Raw genomic sequence first — 21,570 nt, forward strand, 5'->3', positions numbered from 1 at the left:
ATATTTTATTAAAATTTCAGCTGGAAATACTGAAAATTAAAAAAAAAAACATTTCAGACCAGTGTCTCCCCTTAAAGATTGGGCGTACTGTATAGCCGTACAAGATCCGAGGCTGAAGCTCAGCTGCTTAGTTCATGGTTTCCTTCGGGCAGCTGCTGGGTGGATCTGCGGAATGATGCCTTTTCTGATTCCAATGCTCATCATTTTGTTTTCACTTGGCCAGTGTGGTAACTAATCAGAGTGGCTGTTCTTCCACATTATCAACAAAATCAGCTAGCCACGAGCGATGGATGATAAAAATGGCATAAAATAAGGCAAAAGTCACCACTGCACGATACCCTGCTGCCATCTCGGCATTTTGACAGCGAACAGCTGCTGGTGCTAACGTGTTAATGCAACTGTTTGATTCGTTCACGAAAGCGGTTGTAGTCCCTGTTCCAGCGTGCTTTTCACCATGGCCTGCCTATGCATTGGCGAGATTCGCGTCGTGATGCTGCTAGAATAGAATAAAAAGCAGCGGACGCTTTTTGAATTCCTTGTCTTGTAGTTGAGATCGGCTATATTTTTTCAATTTCACAACGAAATTTTCGCTTCAACGAAATTTTCTTCCACGCCCCTTCAGTTTTGTTGTAGCGGGGTTCAACTCACACAACACAAACGCAGATCGTGATTAGCCCACCACATAGTGCTGCCATGTGGCAAGTACCACAAAAACGCAGTCGTGTTAACATAGTCAATTATGATGAAATTACAGACAGACCATATTTCGCTGTGCAAATATGTGTTAAAAGATGGACCATGCATGCTTTTTGACCACGGATACATACCTATTCACCCTGCTGGTAACAGCTTGTGAAACAGAGTAAAACATCAAAAGGTGTGGCCTGTACACTAGATATTGCATTCTATTTAATAAAAGCTACGGGGGAACCTGAAACATCAGTGGCTGAAACCTCAAGTTTCCTAGTGTTAAAGTTTAGAGTAAACTGCTACCCAAAGAAGTAACAGTAAAAACATGTTCTTGGAAAAACAACTTCTAAGGGTGCCAAGAACTCTGAAGTAAATCATAATTTAGAACCCAAGTTTAACTCCACTAGCTAAACAAATCACCCACCAAAATGAAAACCAAATGTATGGTGCAAATAACACAGTAGACACACTGACCTTAGATCTGCTGTGGATATCATGCAGAGCACAGTGCAGCTAGGCATATGCACAGACTAGTTCTCCGGTTTCGGTATGTCATAGCAGAGCCCCAATATTACGGTGTTGGGCAGCATGCAGTGGCACATACCTCTGGATTGAACTGTGGCCGAAACTGCTTGTGCAGCTCGATGATGATTCGTAGGCACACCAAGACGTTCTCCTCATTCTCCACCTGCAAGCAATGAGAAGAAAACAATTATTATGGACACTGCTTATTTAGGCTCACCTAATAAGAGTCCCTGCATGTTGGATCAGGGTACTGACGAAAGAATTGGGGCATTCAACCACCAACAGCGTGCAGCAAAAACCGTACTGCTGCCCCTTCTTCCTATTAGTTTTGCTTTTATGCCTCGGCATGTCTGAAACACTTCACGAACCAACTTTCATTGCGTATTACTTGTGTCTGTGTGTTAACATTGCATTGCATTTTACATTGCGCCTTTCATTTTATTGTATTGCCATCGTTTAATTTCGTATTTCAACTGCTCTGAAATGTTGCTACTTGTTTGGCCTTGTATATGTGATTATTATAACCACCTGCTAATCTTCAGCCACTTGTTTTCAATTCGCTTTTGTTTCAGTTTTAGACTGAGGGTCCAGTTTTGAGTATTAATACTCAAGGGCCCTCATCTGAATGCAAGTGTTATGTATTTGATGCTTGTTATATATAACTAACAAACTGAAAGCAAGATGCGAGCTGGCTGAACTGGACAGGTGTACATGCTTACACGTCCCCTGCCTGCCTTCTTTCCCTTCACACCCAAACAGCTCACCTGCCCGCCCTTCACTCATATGCATACAGCTCGGCTGAGACAATGTACTAGGTTTGGTTTTCTGTAAACAAGATAAAAAAAAATCTGCTTAAGACAAACAGGTATTTTTCTGTTATAGAGGCTCTGTAACACTTTTTCAACATGATCTTCTGACAAACTGCACTGCAGACAGGGCACAAAGATAGAAAGAAGGGACAAATAGGGGCAGAGTACACTCGGTTGCAAGTGAAGAAAAATGCGGCTTTTCACATTCACAGTGGTGGAAGCGACATTTTGCTTTTTGGAGCAGACTTTGGAGCAGGAAAAATGGTGCTTGGGACCAGGCTTAAGCGTCTTTGGAGCAGAAAAAAATGCTATAGTTTAAGGTTGTTATTGGCATTTTCAGAGCACATGCATGTTCCTAACGACTCCTGCAATCCCCCTGAAATTAAGCTTGAGCACGTGATATAATTGAGCTAACAGTTAAGCATAGCACAATCAACATTTTAAAAGGCTCCTTATCTATTACTGCATACCTGTATTAAATGCCCTTGAGCTGTGTGAACTAAAGAAATCGCAAAAAGGTAAAGAAAAAGAGAGACTGAATATAACAATTCAATCGCTTGAGCTCAGACCCTGTGCTTGTTTTTTACAATTTTATTAAAAGCATTATTTAATTCTGATATAAATAAAAATAAAACTCATAAAAATACGAATTTGCCACCATGGCCTGGTATGTGTCGCCCCTTGCAATTTTTCAGGATTTACGCCACTGAGTTGCATACTACTATGATAGTGTGTATACAGCTTGGTTTTGGTTTCACTTAAGCTCACGGGATGGTCCCATGGTTTAACTTCATTCTTTTTAGTTTGCAAACACCGTTCGGGAGCAGGTTTGGAGCAGTTACTAGCAAATATTGCACTTTGGAGCAGCATGGAGCAGCATTTCTCTTTTGGAGCAGTTTGGAGCAATTGGAGCAGCACTTCCATCACTGCAGTCAGAGGATCATTTAACCATATGGTGTAGTAGCGCAAATTCACGGGGACGAAGAGGACAAGAACACACGACACTCGCCACTAGTCAGAGGATCCCTTAGCCAAGAGTATCACCGTACCGCCATGACATCGTGGCCGACCCCTTGGCGCCTACAGGTAGTGCTTGGACTCTGTGAGCATGTCCACATGGTAAATCAGTTTCTTTTCATTTTTCAATTCATTTTTTTTTTCCCTTGGAATAACCTGTGAAGTAATTTTTTCGTCAGCTAGAGTCGCCAATGAGAGCATTATTGCTAACAGTGATTACTGACGTCATTGGCTTAAAAAAAAACAAACAGTTATCGCCACCTGTCACATGTGACAAAAGGCATGTGAACGAATGTGCACCACAAGTATTGGAGGCATGAAACAGCAGATTGCAAAACACTTCAGGCTCTAAAAAGAACACCTGCAGAGTATGATGACTAGAACTTTTGCCGAACACAAAACAGCATGGCGATCGTCATTACCGAACACTACACACACCACACCAACAGGGCTCCTTGTAGAATTAAAACTGAGATATGAATTAATTGCACTACAGCCAGCTTGCAAGAGCGTCATCTCACTGACGACGCCAGTAGATTGCCACAAAGAACAAAAGGCAGCCATTTTGGTTGAGGTCCGTCAGCATAAAGAAAAATGTTTTCTCATCCCTCTCACGCTTCGAGATAGGTAATAGTGCACTTCAAGTTGTAAAAAACTACGTCTACTTAGGGCAGGTAATAACTGCGGAGCCAAACCACGAGATTGAAGTAACTAGAAGAATAAGATGGGGTGGAGCACATTTGGCAAGCACTCTCAAATTATGACAGGTAGATTGCCACTATCCCTCAAGAGAAAGGTATATAACAGCTGTACCTTGTCAGTACTTAGCTATGAAGCAGAAACCTGGAGACTTACAAAGAGGGTTCAGCTTAAATTGAGGACGACGCAGCGAGGAATGGAAAGAAAAATGGTAGGTGTAACCTCAAGAGAAAAGAAGAGAGCAGAGTGGATTAGGGAACATACGGGGGTTAAGGATATCATAGCTGAAATAAAGAAGAAGAAATGAACGTGGGCCGGGCATGTAGCACGTAGACAGGATAACTGCTGGTCGTTAAGGGTAACTGACTGGACTCCCAGAAAAGGCAAGCGGGTTAACGTAGTCAGGCGGCGGCGGCGGCGGCGGCGGCGGCTGCTGCTGCTGCTGCAGCCGCCACAGCGGTGGTGGTGGTGGTGGTGATCCCTCTCGTGAGCACAGCATGATGGCAGTCAGTCAAGATTTCACGATGACATGGTGATGTGACGCCATTGGCTGGAGGGAACTCCAACGACGAAAAACCACTTTTTCTTTACTAGTGCCCGGGTACATCAACCGATCTATCAAAAGCGCATCACCTTAATATAGCCCCAGCGTGGATGATGTGCCACTGTCAAAGAACAACATGGGAACAAAAACAATACCAGTTAAGGATTTCAATGAATCAAGGACACAGTTTACGGTAGCATATAGAATGCAGATATGTGAACTCCTTTTCAAAAAGGGGCTAGCTAATTCTTCGGATATGGAAGGCCTATATTATGTTGCAGCATATGTATAACTCTCCCGGACAAAACTATCGTGTTACTTGTGACGATTTCACAACCACTCGCTCAGGAGCATGCTCGCAAGTGTAAGCTCGTGGTTTAGGATAGCGATCACTTGTGTCGTTTTAAAGGGGCACCAACAAAAAATTTTGCACTATCGTTTTTTGCGTCAAATTATAGGCCAAGTTTTTGAGAGCGTAGCAAATGTACTGGTAAGCATGAGTGCGCCCTGAAAAATTATAGCACACTTTTAAAAGCTAGTTTTGGTAACTACAGAACCTTAACGTCACAACATGGTATGAGAAGTGCCACCAAGCGGTAGTATGTGCATGCACAAGTTTTCGTGGCATATCCTCGTTTGCACGTCGCTTTTTTGAACGATTCTTATGATCTTTCATAAGCGCGTATATTGTGGTTGCACGCATGTATACTGTTACAGACTCCGCTTACTTGCTTCACAGAATCACTAGATGACGGTGAGCACACGGCCAAGCAGATGATCAAGACGACACTCAAAAGCAGCCATTTTTAGTGTTTTGGTGCTTGACGTCATCACACCATTCCAGACTGCTGCGCGAAGTCACCAGGATTAGTACTGTAGTCCGACGTCAAGTTAGCGTCAATGTCGGCAGATGCACCGCACCGAAGTTGACTTTAATATCCAAAGTAAATATCTTAACATTTGCCAAGTGTCACACTTGCTCAGAGCCGTCTTTGTTATAGAGTTTTCATAGCTATATACTAAAGGTATCGATTGATGTGTGGGGTTTAACGGCCCAAAACCACCATTACATTATGAGAGGCGCCATCCACTAAAGGAAACTTTGGCGCTAGTGTCTATGGAAGCAACACATGGTGCTTCAGTGAGCATGGGAATGATGGGTATAATACGCGGATTTGTCCAATCTTTGTATTTCTGGCTTCGCGTGTGTTCGTGTGACGGAGCTGTTCTGTCACGAAATGAAAATCAGCGAGTGTTCAACGGTTACGCTTCACCACCTTAATCCTTTAGGCTTAATATTTGAAATCTGGTCACAAAGTCCAAAAGGGTTCGTTCTTTCCTTCAGAAGAAAACAGAAACACAGCAATATACGAAGCCAAAAGTGCGATTCGCCACCCGCAAGTATGAAGACTAGGCAAATCCTTGTACTATCCATCATTCCCATGGTCGCTGAATGATCCAGCCAGAGTACCCTCTAGTTAATTTTAGGAAACTATCTGTATACGGAAGATTCGTATGGCAGAGAAAACGTGCCTTTGAAAAAAAGGGGCCAGTACCCTTTTAAAACCACGTTCCAATGCCTACCCCGACAAGATTTCCTGCAAGGTGGGCAAGTTGCTATACAGCGCAAAAACCTGGCACGGAATTTACAATAGAGTATTGCAGTCGGCAAGAAATCAACCATTCTCCCTTCAAGAAATGATGCCATTAGTGCAATGAGGTTCAAGACATTAATGCGGCTTACAGCTATTGACCGATTCGGCCATCGCAAGCTGCACAGTCATCGCAGGGTGCCTGTAGTGTGCTTTTTAACTCTCTCGTTACCACGCCTATTCAAATCGATCACCGGTAATCGATGCTTCTGGATCATCAATTTCGGCATGTTACATTTATTTCTCGTGCACCCAGCACTTTCCAGTACAGCTAAACCCCTATATAAGAGGCATGCTCCAGGCAGCAATTCTTGTCTTTTATACAAGATGTCTCTTATAAGCAGGCTACCTCATACGCATTTTCCTATCCCCCCGTATTTTACTGTATGCATACTGCTGTCTCTTATACCCATTTGTCTCTTATATCAGTGTCTGTTATAAATGGGTTCGTCCTGAATTGAGTGAGGACTCGCTTAAAGTTCAAAGATCACCCCAGCTTCAAGTTTTAAGGTGACAATGTTTTGCGTCAGCCTGAGGCATCAGAAGTTGTTCATGGGTTCATTTTGTTTACATCCTCAAGTTGTTTCCTCTGCCGCAAGTGCGTGTAGCTTCTGACCTTTGTGCCCAGTTTTATAGTTACTCTGGATATGTGCGTGGTGAATACTTCACTAGGGCGCGGTGTGCTAGCACTGGCTGCAGAGCTTCTTATAACAGCAAGAAGGCTCCCGGAGCATGTCTTTGTCCTGACTACAGAGCAGCACAAAATATTTTAGAACTGCACACGATGGTATCCTTTTTTTTTTATACGATATGCGCAAAAATGCAAAGAAATAATTGGATGCATATTGCCACCTTGCAATGAACTGCGGCATGCACGAGCCCACATCCGGCCGAAACAAACGAGAAAGTCGTTTTTGGGACAGGAGACATGGCGGTGCAGGAGACGACGCAGATATCTCCATACAAGTTGGTCTACGGAAGGAGCCCAGCAACGACGCTCGATGCCATGTTACCCAACGTCACCAACGAAGAAAACCTCAATGTGAGTGAGTACCTTCAACGTGCCGAAGAAGCCCGACAACTCGCACGTCTCCGTATCAAGAATCAACAGACGACACGCAGCCGCCATTACAATCTTCGACGACGCTTCGTGGAATACTAGCCCGGTGATTATGTTTGGGTGTGGACGCCGGTACGCCGACCTGGACTCAGTGGAAAGCTTCTGCAACGGTACTTTGGAACGTACAGGGTGGTTCGACATCTCGGCGCACTTGATTACGAAGTTGTCCCCGACGGCATCACGAACTCTCAACGACGCCGATCCCGACCTGAAGTAGTCCATGTCGCGCGCCTCAAGCCGTTTGATGTGCGTTAACAGACTGAAACAGTGTTTCTTTTTTATTAACGCTGTAACTTAGTTCATTCATTGTACTTTCTAGCATTATTGATGTACCTTCATCTTTAGTTAAAGCATCGGGACGATGACTTTTTCAGAAGGGGGCAATGCCACGTTCCATTTCTCAAGTGTTGCTATCACCCCGATACATTACACAATTCTCAGCGCAAACCGCGCCTGCAGTTTTTGAGAAGCTTCAGGACTGTAGTAGATCATTTCGATAAGATCACGCCCACTCCACGAACTGTACAGATTATTCTAGAACCTACGTCACCGCCAGCGATAACGCTAGAACATTCGATGGCAAAAGTATAAATGCCGACGCACTTTGCCGCTTGTCAGTTGTTGACCGACGGCCGACGCTCCGTTCGCCACTATCAGTCCAAGACTGCTACTGTAGTCAGACTTTCCGTTTACTGGGCACAGGTTCGCCCAAATAAACAATTTATTATTCGACTCGCAGAGTGCTCCATTCGTCCACGTCATATCCCCGTGACAATAGGCCGCTGCGTCAGCCGTACATAGGACGGACCCCCTATTTTGGTCATTTCACGCGAAATGATCAGGACGGTGCAGAGACCGCGTTAGCAGAAATTAGGCCTACGACGGAAAACGTCATGGATGGCGCTCCGGCATCTCGCGACGCAAACAGAGCGGCGCCGCCACAAGTTGCTCCGACAGGCGCCGCAACTGTAGGCGAATCCGCGAGCAGCAGTATGCCCTTGAGCGAGGTACTCTTACAGAATGCGATGTCAGTTATGCAAAGCCTCGCGAGCGCCCTGCAGAACACAGTGCAGGCCCCCGTGCAGACTGTGCGACCACGTGTCAAGTTAGGCATACCTACCTACATGGGTTACCACAACTGCAAGAGCGCCAACGAGTATCTGGACCGGTCGCTCCATTATCAGCAAGCGACGGGGCTTTCTGACGCAGAACTTCTCGAGCCCGTGGTCCCATTGTCGCTCACGGCGCAAGCGGTCCGGTGGTTCCAACTAATCGGACATCACGCCCGCACAATAGAAGAGTTCTGCGACAGCTTCGGCGGCGAATTCCTACCAGCTAATCATGAGAGGCGTTTGCGGAGGGAATTGCAGCTACGTACCTAGCATCCGGGCGAATCCTTGCTTGAGTATGTACGGACAATGGACGAACTGTATCGTCTCACTAACCCTCACGCCACCAATGCAGAAAAGGTCAAGCGAGTTACGCGACAAGCGCACCCGACTTTTGCGGTGCACTTCAGGAAATGCAAGTTCGCAGACCTAAAAGAGCTCGCCACCGAGGCGAAGCACATCCAAGGGGACATCCTCGCTGCGCAATCGTATCGCCCTCCTCCGCCCGCAGCGCAGTCAATCGAGCCTCGCTGGAATGGCGGCGCGGCAGTTTACCGCGCATTTGGGAGCTGTCAGACTGCGCTTTAGACACCTACACTTACGCGCTCCTTAAAGCCCACGCCGCCCTTGCGCGTAACATTCGAAGGCAGAAGCACGCGGTCGGCACGAGGCCTAATGAGCGGCGACCCCCTGAGCAAGGACCACCTGATCGAGCCGACTTACGATTGGGCCGGCACGGTGTCCGCGGTCTTTGCTATCGGTGCGGCGCGCCCAGGCACATCCGTCCGCGAATGCGACCGCACACCGGGTCAGGAGATAACTCACAGTTCGGGAAACGGACGGCCCCACCGGTGATCCACATCGCACCCTGCGCAGCGATGAGCAATTTCACCGATGCGTTTGGATCACTTGCACCGCCAGTCTGTCGTGCAGGTGAGGCCGCAGAATTGCCCGCACTGCTATAATCCAGTTAATGATGGCTCGAAAGAAGTTCGTAGCACTTTTGGATACTGGGGCAAGCGCTTTTTTCTTCAGCGGCGACGTGTTGCACCATCTGCGCAAGAACGATATCCGCTTGAGATATAGCAATACCATTTTCCGCCTTGCTACACGCACAGCACAATCGAGCGGCACGGCTAGGCTAGTGATAAACGCGTGAGGCGACAGCATTTCGTGAATCTTCCTGGGCTGTCAATGTCTCTAATCCTGGGACGAGATTTTCTCATGAAGTCGGGTATTGTAATTGACATTGCAAACGGCGGTTACTGCGAGCGCAACGGAGATGCGCTAAAGCTTTGCTCGAAGGCCCCCGCATTGACAAAGGCATGCCAATCGCAGGGAGGTGCGCGAGTACACGAGGAGGGAAGCGCGACGAGAAGCGAATAACCACCCCGCCGGAACAATGTGCTGCGCTGCAGGTAAAGTCAGTGCACCCGCTTTTGGTAGAAGTACAGAACCTACTAGAAGGGAAACGAGCGCAGCTGTCGTCACTGTCGTACGAGTATGACGCATAGTTTACTGACCGTCCCGGCTGCACTACGCTACTCGAGCACAGAATTGACACGTGTGATGCGTGACCTTGGAAATGCAACCTCCGACAGATCAGCTTGGCTAAGCGGAAAGCACTTGACGCCGCCTCAGACGAACTCATCAACACAGGCATAGTTGAGAGGTCAAACAGCCCATGGGTTTTTCCAGTAGCTCTAGTTCCAAAGAAAGACAATACGTATCGCCTTTGTGTACACTACCGCAAGCTGAATGAGGTTACGAAGAAGGATGCTGTGGGAACTGAGGCTAGCCCGCTGCCTTTCCGTGGGCTCTGCCACCTTTTCTGCCGTTCTCATGTCCCAACATGACTCCCCTCCTCTGCTGTCTGCTGCGCTGGGAGAGCAAAGTGAACCCCTTTCACCCGATAGCGGATGTCGACTGTGGCGCCGCGTGCAGAGTCTCCCGAAAGGATTTGCGCGCGCGCGTCGAGCATAGAGGGAGACTTCTCCGGGAACGACATGGGGGTAAGCACACTTTTCCATCCGTCAGCTCTATGGGGCTCGTTCGGACTTCGCCAACAGCGTCTTGTGCCCGCTGCGAACGCTTACCTTACGTCGCCCCCCCCCCCCCCTTCAGAACGCTAGGTCGAAGAGTTGTGCGGGTTCCTAGTGCGTGGCCAGGCTACGCCGACCCGTATCTTTCTGAAGCCAACACGAGCACCTTTACCCTCGCTCGAGTAACCGGGCCTTGGTCCCGGTGTCTCCGTAAATCACTTTTACCACAGAGACGTGCTCGTGGCACCCTGTGTGGTACTTTGCGCCCGTGGCGTGGGTAAGCCCATTTGCTTTCCCGCCATGCTATTGCAACATGCTGTACTGCGTTTTAGTGTTGCCACAAACAATAAAGTGTTGCGACCTTGAGCAGTACTGTGTTCTCGCCATGGCGACCGTTAATGCGCGCCCAGCGGCTCGCTAAGACCGGACCCACTAGTGGCCATACTCCTTCGGGATACGTGTCACTACAACGGGTACCCCTTACCCTCCATTTCATCCCTAGTATCCAACCTAGGCGGGACGAAGCACTTCGCTACGCTCGATGCTAGCCATGGATATTTTCAGATTGAGATGGACCAGCAGGATAAAGAGAAGTCTGCTTTCACGTGCCACAGGGGACTTTTCGTATTCAGAAGAATGTCTTTCGGCTAGATGGGAGCTCCCGCTACGTATCAGAGGCTAATGGACTATGTTTTGGGAGATGCAATGTCGCAGCACGCACTCGCATATCTAGACGACATAATGGTTTACTCGAAATCGTTCGGTGAGCACTTGCGCCACTTGAGACACGTTCTAGAAAAGCTGAGGTCTGCGGGCATCCCTCTGAACCCAAACAAAGCTCAGATAGCGGCGACCCAAATAACATTATTGAGATTTACGCTTGCAGAGGGTCGCATTTCGCTGGATAAGGTAAGCTTGAAGCGATAGTCAGCTTTCCATCGCCGAATAATATCGGTGAGCTCAGGCACTTTCTGGGGATGGTGAACTTTTATCTCCAATTCATTCCAGACTGTGCGGCAGGGCAGGCGCCTTTGACGAAACTCTTGAAGAAAGGCGAGCATTGGGCGTGGAGCCAAGAGCAGGAGGCCGCATTGCGTCGCCTCACGAAGTTGCTGGCCAACACGACTCCGCTGCAACTACGCGATTTGAACAGGGAGTTTGTGATTCACACAGATGCAAGCGACCTGGGCTTAGGAGCGATTCCGCTTTTGCAGCATGGAGGCTCCCTCCGACAGATTGCGTTCGAGAGCCGTACGATGACGCTGGCAGAGATAAACTACTCGGTAACCGAGAAAGAGTGTCTGGCAATAGTTTTTGCTCTCTGTAAGTTTGACTTTTACATACACGGAGTTGCGTTCATGATCGAGACTGACCACATGGCGCTCGCACGTTGAGGCGCTTGAACGAACCGAGTGGCCGCCTGGCACATTGGGCATTGCTTCTGCAGTTTTACGACTTCACCGTTCGCTACCGAAAGTGTAAGAACAATGCCACGCCCAACGCACTATTGCGTGCTCCAGTCTGACACGAGGCAAGTCACGCGACTAGTTCGGAACGTACAGAGAGCGAGACACTCGCGCTAACGCAAACAGCAGAGCAAACCTTAGTTCGAGGTAAGAGCTTGAACCACGTAGAAGATGTCGTAAGCGCAGGGATTTTTTTCAGCAGAAGGGTAGTGTTAAAAGCTCAGCAGAAAGATCCATTTTGTCAATAGGTGTTCGACGGGCTCCGGGAGTCGCTTAGTAGTGAGGTCACCACGCACAAGGGAGAAGCTGGTATGTCTGCCGGCGCGGAGCGCTCAGCAACAGCTGGTAGCGCTGAGAGCGCGCTGGATTCATATCTGCTGGGTTCTGATGGCATCCTGCTGAGGTACATCCCATCCGACGATGACACAAGTGAGTCATTCAAAGTCGTAATACCGCGCGCGTTGAGAGGAGCACTTCGTCACTACTTTCATGACTCGTGCATTGATGGGCATGCGAGCGGCCCCAAGACTTACGCTAACTTGTGTCGCCTCGCTAACTGGCCAGGTGTCAAACGGGATGTGATTCCCTACGTTCGTTCATGTCGTGTGTGCCAAAGTGTCAAGCCACGAGGCAGACGTCCGCCCAGCCTCATGCACCCAATTAACAGTCAGACTCCCTGGCAAATCGCGCATGTGACCTAATGAGCTCGTACCCCACAACTTCTAGCAGAAACAAGTTCTTGCTGGTGGTCACGGATCACTTCATTAAATGGGTTGAACTTTTTCCATTTAGGAAGTTGACGGCTCGAGTGATTTTAGAAAAGTTGGAGGTTTTCACCAGGTTCAAGTTCCCTGAGCAGTTGATTACAGACAACGCATCTTATTTCACTGCGATTGTGTTTGTTGACACATGCGCCACGTTGGGCACCAAGCACCATAAAACAACCACCAACCATCCTCAGTTTAATCCCACAGAGCGAATCAATCGCAACATCGAGCACATGCTTGTTGTGTTAGCTGAAAGACATAGGGACTGAAATACCTACCTTCCAGAGATAGGTTTTGCATTGCGATCGACCGTGAACCGATCGACTGGGTATGCGCCTTCTTCTCTGAACCTGGGGAGAGAACTGCTGAATCCGATGGAGAGTCTACTTGCGGATCGCAATGGAGTGCCAGTGGTGACATCAGCGTGCGCTGAATACGCAACGCAGCTGGGCGAGAAGCTGGCGAAAGCTTTACATAAAGTTCGGTATAATCTCGACACTGCTAGGGCACAACAGAAGGCGCAGTACGACCACACGCTAAGAAGTGGACGATCTAGTGTTGTGGCGTCATCATGTTCTCAGCAATGCTGGTAAACAGTTTGCTGCCACTCTGGCACCGAAATGGCCCGGGCCGTACCGAGTGCAAGAGAAAGTTTTTTCGCTTGTTTATCAGCTCGCGAACATGAAAGGCAAACCAAATGGTGCACCGGTACACATATGTGACTTGAAACGCTACGTGGCACGGGAGAAGCATGAGGACTACAACCGGTCCTTCTCCAAGCCGCGCGCGGCGAATGATATCCCTCGACATCGAGTGAGCAGCCCAGAACTGCGTTACTTCTTGCGTAACCGGCGAAGACAACTATGCACGGTAGGCTGCGTTCGATAACGCGAAGTGCAAGGGTTATGGTGATCCTGCTATTCACCGAAGCGGATGATCGACACCACGGGTTCACGCTTAGCGAGCCACAGGGTCGCAACTCTGTCACCTACTCGCGTGTAGCGCACCGCTCCGCGCGCACTCAACTAATAAGGCGTTTAGCGCGGTGCGACAAAACAGACAGTGTTCCAATACAAAAATACACAACACTTTATTGCCTTTGGCGGCACCCCGAACAACAGTACAACGTCTGCTCCCGGGACGCGAGGAGCAAAGGGACCCGCACGCGGTCGTTCACAAAAAGGTGAAACCGCGAACACGTCACAGCAGGCAATGGCGAGCTTTGACACGCCAGTCAGGAAAAGGTCCCTCGCGGTAATGCTGCGCACTTTCACGATGGCCACTGGACCTGGTCGCGAGTGTTAGGGCTAACCTCGTACGCGTAGGCCTAGGGCAAGTGCGGCTCACTGTGGTACGACCACTTCAAGCACTAGGCACCGCTGTGGGCTTAGCGTACGGTACTGAAGCTAGCACTCAAGTAAACAAGCCTGCCGAGGTGCCAAAGGCCACCCCAGGCAGGCTACAGTCCGGCGATTCCCAAAGGGGACGCGGACGTAGGAAACACGTGCTTACCCGGTGCCGACCACGGAGGAAAGAGAACTCCTTCAGCGCGCATGTAACACGTGTAGCGCCCGCACGTGGCGCCATCTATCGCCACGCGCCGTTACCAGAGCAAAAAAAGCAAAGGGTGTGGCCATGCGGCGGAATGCCCACGAAATGGTCGCGGACGCACCTCAGATCCTCACAGGGTTCGCGTGCAATACATGTGCGATTGTTAACCTGTTCTTTTTTTCTTTCACCCAGCAGATGGAGAGTCGAAAAAGAAAGAGGTGCCGCCAGAACAGCTCGGAGAGGAAAGCGCTCCTCTCGCCGGATCACCCCCAACATCATCCATGTCGTCGTTGCGGCCCCACCCAACCAAGCAACGCCACTTCCAATCTACCCTATCGCCCTCATCATCGGGCCTTTACGCAATAGGCGTGTGGGTGACCAGCCGCCAGCCCCGTCGGGAGAGCCAGCCGCCTCGAAGCCGCTGTCACAAACACAAGCCTACCTAGCCGACCCACGGTTGTCCGGACACCCGTATGGCCTCTGCTACCTCGAGGCCATAGCGAGGCACGCTGAAGATGACACATCGAGCCGGCCAGACCAGTGGAGCTGTGACCCGATGCGGCAGCCCAGACCATGTTGGAGAGGGCGGTCTGAGCCAGTGCTGAACGGGACCGCCCCCAACAACCCGAGTGTCAGGAGTCAATGGGGCGAGGTCCGGGCCAGATTGATACCGGCACCGAATCCAGGGAGCAGTAACGGGGGCGAAGGCGACAGCAGTGCACTACGACGGAGGTGGTGACAGGGGCGGCGACGACTGGCCATGACGCAAATGGGCACGGCAGCAGTGGTGGTGGCTACTTTGAATGCAGCGACGACAAGTGGGGGGGCACCGGCGGCACCCACGACAGAGGGCCAACCACAGGGGGGCACGGATTTGGACCCTCCATCCTCGCCTTCCTCGATAATGAATAACAAAATATTCTCATGTTGCAGTCTCCGTCATTCAGGGGCCTCTTTAAGGGGGGGGAAGATGTGGGAGGGAGCATGTGCCCCTAACCTCCCTTTCCCTTTTTACAGCAGCGCGAAAGCCTAGTTGCGAGAATACCCCCACAGCCGGCGCTCGCGATTCCCCTTTTCCCGGCACGCGGAATGAGTTTCCCCTCCCTCAGCGGGAAAAGGTATTATTCTCGTCAGGCAGAGGGAAGCCAGGGCAGGGGACAAAACTGGCGTGCGAACGGCCGCATGCTCTCTCTGACACTTGCCTTGGAAGGAGGAGGTCGACCCGCAGCCCCCCTGCAAGCCGAGGACAACATTGACCAAGGAGGAAGAGTCTACCCTTGTTTTCTGTACTATCTCCTCGAGACATTTGCGCACTATTGCAACGCCTAGCAATAAAGTGTCGTTTTCTTGACCTAGCCTGTTGCCTTATTCGCCCGAACCCGTGTAGCTGCATGAGACGAGCTACAAATAGGGGACGTTAATTGTGCACGGTAGGACTGTGTGCGGCTGAAACATTAGATAGGCTGCCGCGTTAGCCGTACATAGCACGGACCCCCAACACATGAAACTAACAAAAATGAATTAATACAAACATTATATCTGATACGACATTCTGCAGTCTTAATTACCCCTGCGCAAAGAGAACTGTTCAAGTACTTTCATTTTCGAATGCGAGTTTTACCATGAAATGCTTGACATAGTAGCTTTAACAGCAGTTTAATTCGACGCGATGATGGTAATTCCCATTCTGGTTCATTTTTCATATTATTACAGCTATCAGTTTTGAGTAATGGGTTAGGGCAAACATCTAAGCCCTGTACTGTATTTTGCCATGTTTGTCACTTAAAGACATATGACAAGGGATCTCATACAGAACAAGCGTATTCAAGCATATGATGAATGAATGCTAAATACACCATTGATTGTAAACATCCCGGTGCCTGTCTCTGGCTTCACTGTAGAATGTATAACGGTTTGGCGACCTTCACCACCTTTGAATCAACAAGACATTCCATGAGTGGCCGGCCCTTCATGGTTTTTCATTCGTTTCCGAGCTACCCGCGGCTGCCCAGAAAAACCCACCCTTCCTTTCCCACCGCAATACCAGGATTTCAGGGTGGTTCTTCAGTTCTTTCAGGGCACTGGACAGCTGTGTTTAGAAGGCGGCCGCCGCGTCCTCGGCCACAGATGTTAGTTTTATTTTATTACCCCATCTTTAATTCTCCCTCCTCCTTCCCTGCAGACGCCGAGACGTGCTTCCACTTAAGGCTGCAGAAATAGAGACTTTCGCAATCATCATGCTCCTCCTCCAATTACTCGCAGCATGTCAGCTTTGTGTTCGTTGAACCTCATTGTGTTTGGAAATGTCAATGTTGCCTCTTTTACATTATTATTTGCTTCACACCACGCTCGAAAACAAAATTTGGGCTTGAATAGCGCTCATATAGGCGCTCATTTGGAAAATAGGCATTTATAAGCACTTATAGAGATTTAGGCACGAACACCCAAAATAGGCATTTATAGGCACTATAAAAACACCATAAATGCCCTTCTTAACCACTAATTCATGCTCATATATCAAAATGGCATGATAGATATGCAAGGAACACAATAGGCATTTGCCTATAATCCGGTCTCTACTCATCACCAATATCGCTTTTTCTTTTTGAGTTGAGGCATGTGGCCTGGCTGGCCTCCTGTGTCGCCTGCTTCACAGCCCTGTCAGCGAAGTACTGTCGACGCAGGTCAAGTGCGTATAGTCTCTGCACTGTGTAGCGGCCTGGCAAAATTCCAAACAAGTTCAGTACATTCACACGAGCTATATTGCCATCATTAAAGGTGATAACAGCGTCAATACTGCATATTTTCAGCGCTACGTGTCCGAGAAACATGTTTTTTGGAGTGCACTCCCACACGACACTGTTGAATGACTCGTTAGGGTTTTGATTTTTTTTCCTGGGAGACATTTTGCAAGTGATTCAGGAATAACTAGTTGCTCATCAATTGGCTTAACAGCCTCAAGAACAGATGCCGGAAGGTAATCATTGAGAAAGTATGGTTGACCACTGAACTGGGTTTTGTTGAATTTGCCCCAGGTATCAGCGTCCTTCAGACAAAGGTCGTGGGATGGATTGGTATCCCTTGATGCCATGTGGAAATATGTGGCCCAGACAGCCTTTCGCATGTCCTCTAAGCTGCCTATATTTCTTCCAATGGCTAAACCATAATACTTTTTGAAACTCTGCAAACAACATGTGCAAATAACACGTACAAGAAGCACCCGCAAAGTACTTTTACCTGCGGCTAAACATTGACACGGCAGATGAAGCACTTGTTGCCAGACCAAATGAAATTCCCACTAAACTTGTTAAAAAATTAGTGCCCTTCATTTCAGCGCATTTTTAGCTGCCCACGTGAGCACTCAAGTGAAGCATACCTATTAGGGGTGAAGCAGGCCGCCACATATATTTCGAAATAAGCAATTTTTAGACAGAAAAAAAAATCGCGTTAAAATGAGCAAATGACTGATTTTGGTTCAGAAAAGGCTGCAGATTTGGCTGCAAAAAAATGATTTTTTCAATATTTTTGCTTAAACTGTCTCCTTAATCTGACTTGTTAATTCAAAAAATCAGATAATTCGTACATGTTGCCCGATCCTAGCCCACATATGCATCGCTTAATGGCATCAAATGCTTGTTAACTGAGACGACACTCTGAGAATGTCAAGGAAAGGGTTTCGCTTGCGCATCTATCGATACCCATGTGGTGCAGCTGGTTTCAGTTCCGTCCTCCGGGTGCTTATCACTTCTCGAACCTGGAAAACCGCAGGCTGTCTGGTTTCTAACCTCTCAAAGCATGGCCCACTTGTGAATCTCTCATTTATTGCTTCCCAGGGAGTGATGAAATTCGTTTTTCGGGTGGTATTTAAATTACACAATGTGACCGCAGCTACGTTTTCTGTTCTGGAGACTCTGAAAAACTAACTGTCTTCACAAAAGACAAAAAAGCATTATGGCTTTTTCACTTGTTTTGTTTTCCAGATGGGCGTACAAACACAGTTTTCTTCTGTACGGTTATTCACGCAGTTCCCTTATGCTAGAAAAGTGCATGCCAGTTGCCCTACTGATAGTGAGTCGAGCAGGGATTCTTCCAATGCGCCGAATCAGAATCTCATTCAATGGATGTCAGCTCGAGAGGTGAGCATTCAGTGAAACTTTGATCATGATGATGAAGGAGCAAAATCGCGAAAGTGTGCATGGCAGGATGATCTGGATCGGCCCAACAGTTCCCCAGTGTTTAGTGCTAGATTCTTTTACTGAAAAAGTACCCTCTTTTTGTATGCCCGTGAACCATGTTTATTAGAATGCATAACTTCTATTTATAAAAACTTCTTTGTTTTTTTCTGGATTTTGTTTGAAGTAATTACAAATAAACCACGAGTATTTAATTTAGCAACAAACAGAATTTTTTTCGACTTTACAGTCGTGCAATGAAATTTTAGATTGTTTTTTGGGAGTAAAATCTGAAAAATTTACTTTTGCCGGACAAAAAAATTATGCATTTTCGAACTAAATATCGTGAAAAAAATCGACCCTCAGACAGTTAATGAAACCCGTAACTGCATATTCTCAATATGGTACCTGCTCATATCCGCAGGTCATTTTACTAACAGCACTACCGTGAATCTGCTTTGTAGTCACCCCAGCGAAAAGCAGCAGCTCTGGGACAGTGGTCAGATCTTATCAGCTCACAGACAATAATCATAGAAGCTCAACTGGACACCTTCAGAGAAGGCACAGGAACTCCTCTGCAGCTCTTGCTCTCATCACACCAAGGTCCCTCGCTGCATGCACATTGCAGAGGGGATGACCCAATTATTATTATACTGGCCTTGCAGTTTGCAGAATAATGTCTGGAAAAGGCTGCAAGAAACGAGCCTTTCATCTTTTCAGGAAGAGTTGTATAAATGTGGCAGCATTGTGCCCATCATTGACTTGAGCAAGCTGAACTGCTTATCCAATTTCAGGGTTCCAGCAGCCACTCCATAAATATAATATTGACGACATCCCAAAACCACATCATCATTATTATGAGAAAAGGCATATTGGAGGCCTCCAGAAATTTCGACTACCCAAGACTCTTGAACGTGAAAGTACCCAAGTCTCGAACATTCTTTGCCACCATGGCCAGGTTCGATGCCGTGACCTGCGGGCCAACAGTCGATCACCCTAACCACAGCGAGGGGTGCCACTCTAAGCGTCCTGGTAGCCATTACAAACAAGCGATTTCTGGCAGCTAAGAGTTCGAGCTATGGGGCAGAAAAAAAATATCAGGCTCTGAGAATGGCACATTGATTGTGTTTACATATCTTTCTATAGATTCTGGCTTCAGGGTTCGTAGCACCTGAGTGAAACAAAAAAAGAGTTTTCAAGGACATAAAATAACATTTGAAACCGTAAAAAATTACAACGCCACATCTTACAGCATAAAGTTTTATACTTTATTTTGTACGATCGGCACCATGAACGCACTTGAGTTATCATGGACTGTAGTCGCTTTTATGTTCTCAAAGTGTTTCGTACTCTTCATATGACTAAGGGCAGACTTCCCCATAGCTGACACATCGAAACTCTTCCCATATAGAAAAACTTTGCCTGATCCGAGTTTGACGTATCAGGTGCAATCTACTCTGTGAGGGTGCCGACACTTCCTGTACAGTTGTTTGCGTTGCATGGTGCATGTGTCTCGCGCAGAGGCCGTATTTCAAGGTCACAACTATTGAGCGGTAGGTGGCGTTGTGTTTGCGAGAATTGACCACCACTATCATCATCATCATCATTAGAAAATGTTAGTGCCGGCGGCGACCCCTGGCGGCATGCCTTGGTGGCGACCCAAAAGAATTGAACGAGTCTCTTTTGGCGTGGGGGCGGTAGCGCGGGCGGTTGCCTCCAGCGGTGGGTCTGCCGTGGACGGCACCGCAAGCCATCTGCGGTAGGCCGACGTGGTGAGTCAGGCGTTAGTGACACCGTTTTGTTTGTCATGTTGTTGAGTGTTGTTTATTATTGTATAAGGATGTCTAAGCGTGTTGATTGCGATTGATGTTATAATAATTTGGCTGACGATATTGTTGTTCTAAAAGTAGTTAAATAAATGTGTGTTGTTATTTGGTTTGTTCCGACCGCGTCTGCTGTGTCCGTTCACTCCAACAACGTGGTGGTGCTCTCGCCACAGTGAGACGCCACAACTCCCTATAAGCAGCAATGCATAACCAAGACGACTGGAATTTGCACTTGCCCGACATAGTTCCACCATTAGCGACATGACTGCAAATACCTGCACACACTTGCAGTCTCCTCAAAAAAGCCAGGCTTAGCTCCGTCGTTGCTGCTGCAACCATGCAAGCGATACCACAACTACAGTGTACTAGAAGAGTACACTGTACTAGAACACTCCAATGTGGCTAGAGAAAAGAAAAAAATTTGATTATATGGTTTGTTGGCTAGAGAGCACATAGTTGCCAGGCACACAAAAAAGTCCCCTAGATTATGGCTGAACAAACTCTGACGAAATTCAAGGTCTTTTAAGGACCTAAAACAAATTTACGGGTTTCAAAGGACTCGAAAAGGCCATTTTGAAATTCAAAGGTTTTCAAAGACCACTACGAACCCTGGGCTTACATCGGACACAAACAAAAAGTCGCAAAACCATTACAGTTTGCACGAAGATCATGCAATGACCCCCATGGCAAAGAGACACTCACCTTGAGCAGCTCAAACATGAGGTTGAGGATTTGCTTGACATAGGGACGCAAATGGTCATTAGTTGGAATGCGATGTATGATCTCCAGAATCAGCTTCCGCAGTTGCTGCAAAATATTACGAATCGCACACTTTGTTCAAATGCATTGCAACCAAACATTTAATTCATTTTCATTGAGTAAGCAGGGTAAACAGAATCTTGTGAATTCCAATTGAGTGGATTTCATGCAAGGTCAAAGATGAAACAGAAATCTCTCAAGTTCCAATTTTTTCTATGTATTTCATCATACTGCAAGCTGAAGTTGCCAGCCCAAAGCACTAGGGGCATACAAACATACCAAAATCAATACCAACAAGCGTATCCTGAATTCACCCATTCACAAAAAGGTCTTACAGAGAATTGTACGTAAAAGCAGCACCACAATGATGCCATCATAGGTAAGATTACAAGAAGCACACATATGTAAACAAATTATAATAATAATAATAATATTAAAACAATCAGCACACGAGACACCAAAAACACACTAGTATAAAAGATTTCTAGACAAATATTCCTCTAGACAACATAGGTCAACAAACTCACTGATGAGTCTACTAAACTCAAGACTCAGATCGAGCCATCAGTCCGAGCCCGAGCGAGTCCGGTTGAATAATATTGTCTAGGTTATACAATCAGTGCAAGTAACAGTATAGCAAATAGCGGAACAGCTTCGATCGAGCAGCGAGAGTTCGTCGTCGTCTTTTCTGCCAACCAAATCCTTCGACACGCACAAGTAATGATGACACAAGCCACGCAACATCAAGAAACCCACTACATGCTCGTGTCATTACCCCCCCTCTCGAAAAGCATCGACTCGATGCTTTCAAATGTATGAAGG

The 21,570-nt window shown here is 47.6% G+C and overlaps 1 protein-coding gene across 5 annotated transcripts in view; it reads right to left on the reverse strand.

The window, feature by feature from the left end:
• Nipped-A (Transcription-associated protein Nipped-A) overlaps window positions 1-21,570 on the reverse strand; it is a 991,444-nt gene that overhangs the window by 900,460 nt on the left and 69,414 nt on the right. For all 5 annotated transcript variants that reach the window (XM_075869412.1, XM_075869408.1, XM_075869400.1 and 2 more), the window contains exons 5-6: window positions 20,692-20,796; window positions 1,295-1,378 (exon numbers count right to left, since the gene is read on the reverse strand). In XM_075869412.1, coding sequence (XP_075725527.1) covers window positions 1,295-1,378; window positions 20,692-20,796 — 189 coding nt within the window. The remainder of the gene's footprint in view (window positions 1-1,294; window positions 1,379-20,691; window positions 20,797-21,570) is intronic.

The sequence above is a fragment of the Rhipicephalus microplus genome, chromosome 1 (genome assembly GCF_043290135.1).
Source record: "Rhipicephalus microplus isolate Deutch F79 chromosome 1, USDA_Rmic, whole genome shotgun sequence".
NCBI classification, from domain to species: Eukaryota; Metazoa; Arthropoda; class Arachnida; order Ixodida; family Ixodidae; genus Rhipicephalus; species Rhipicephalus microplus.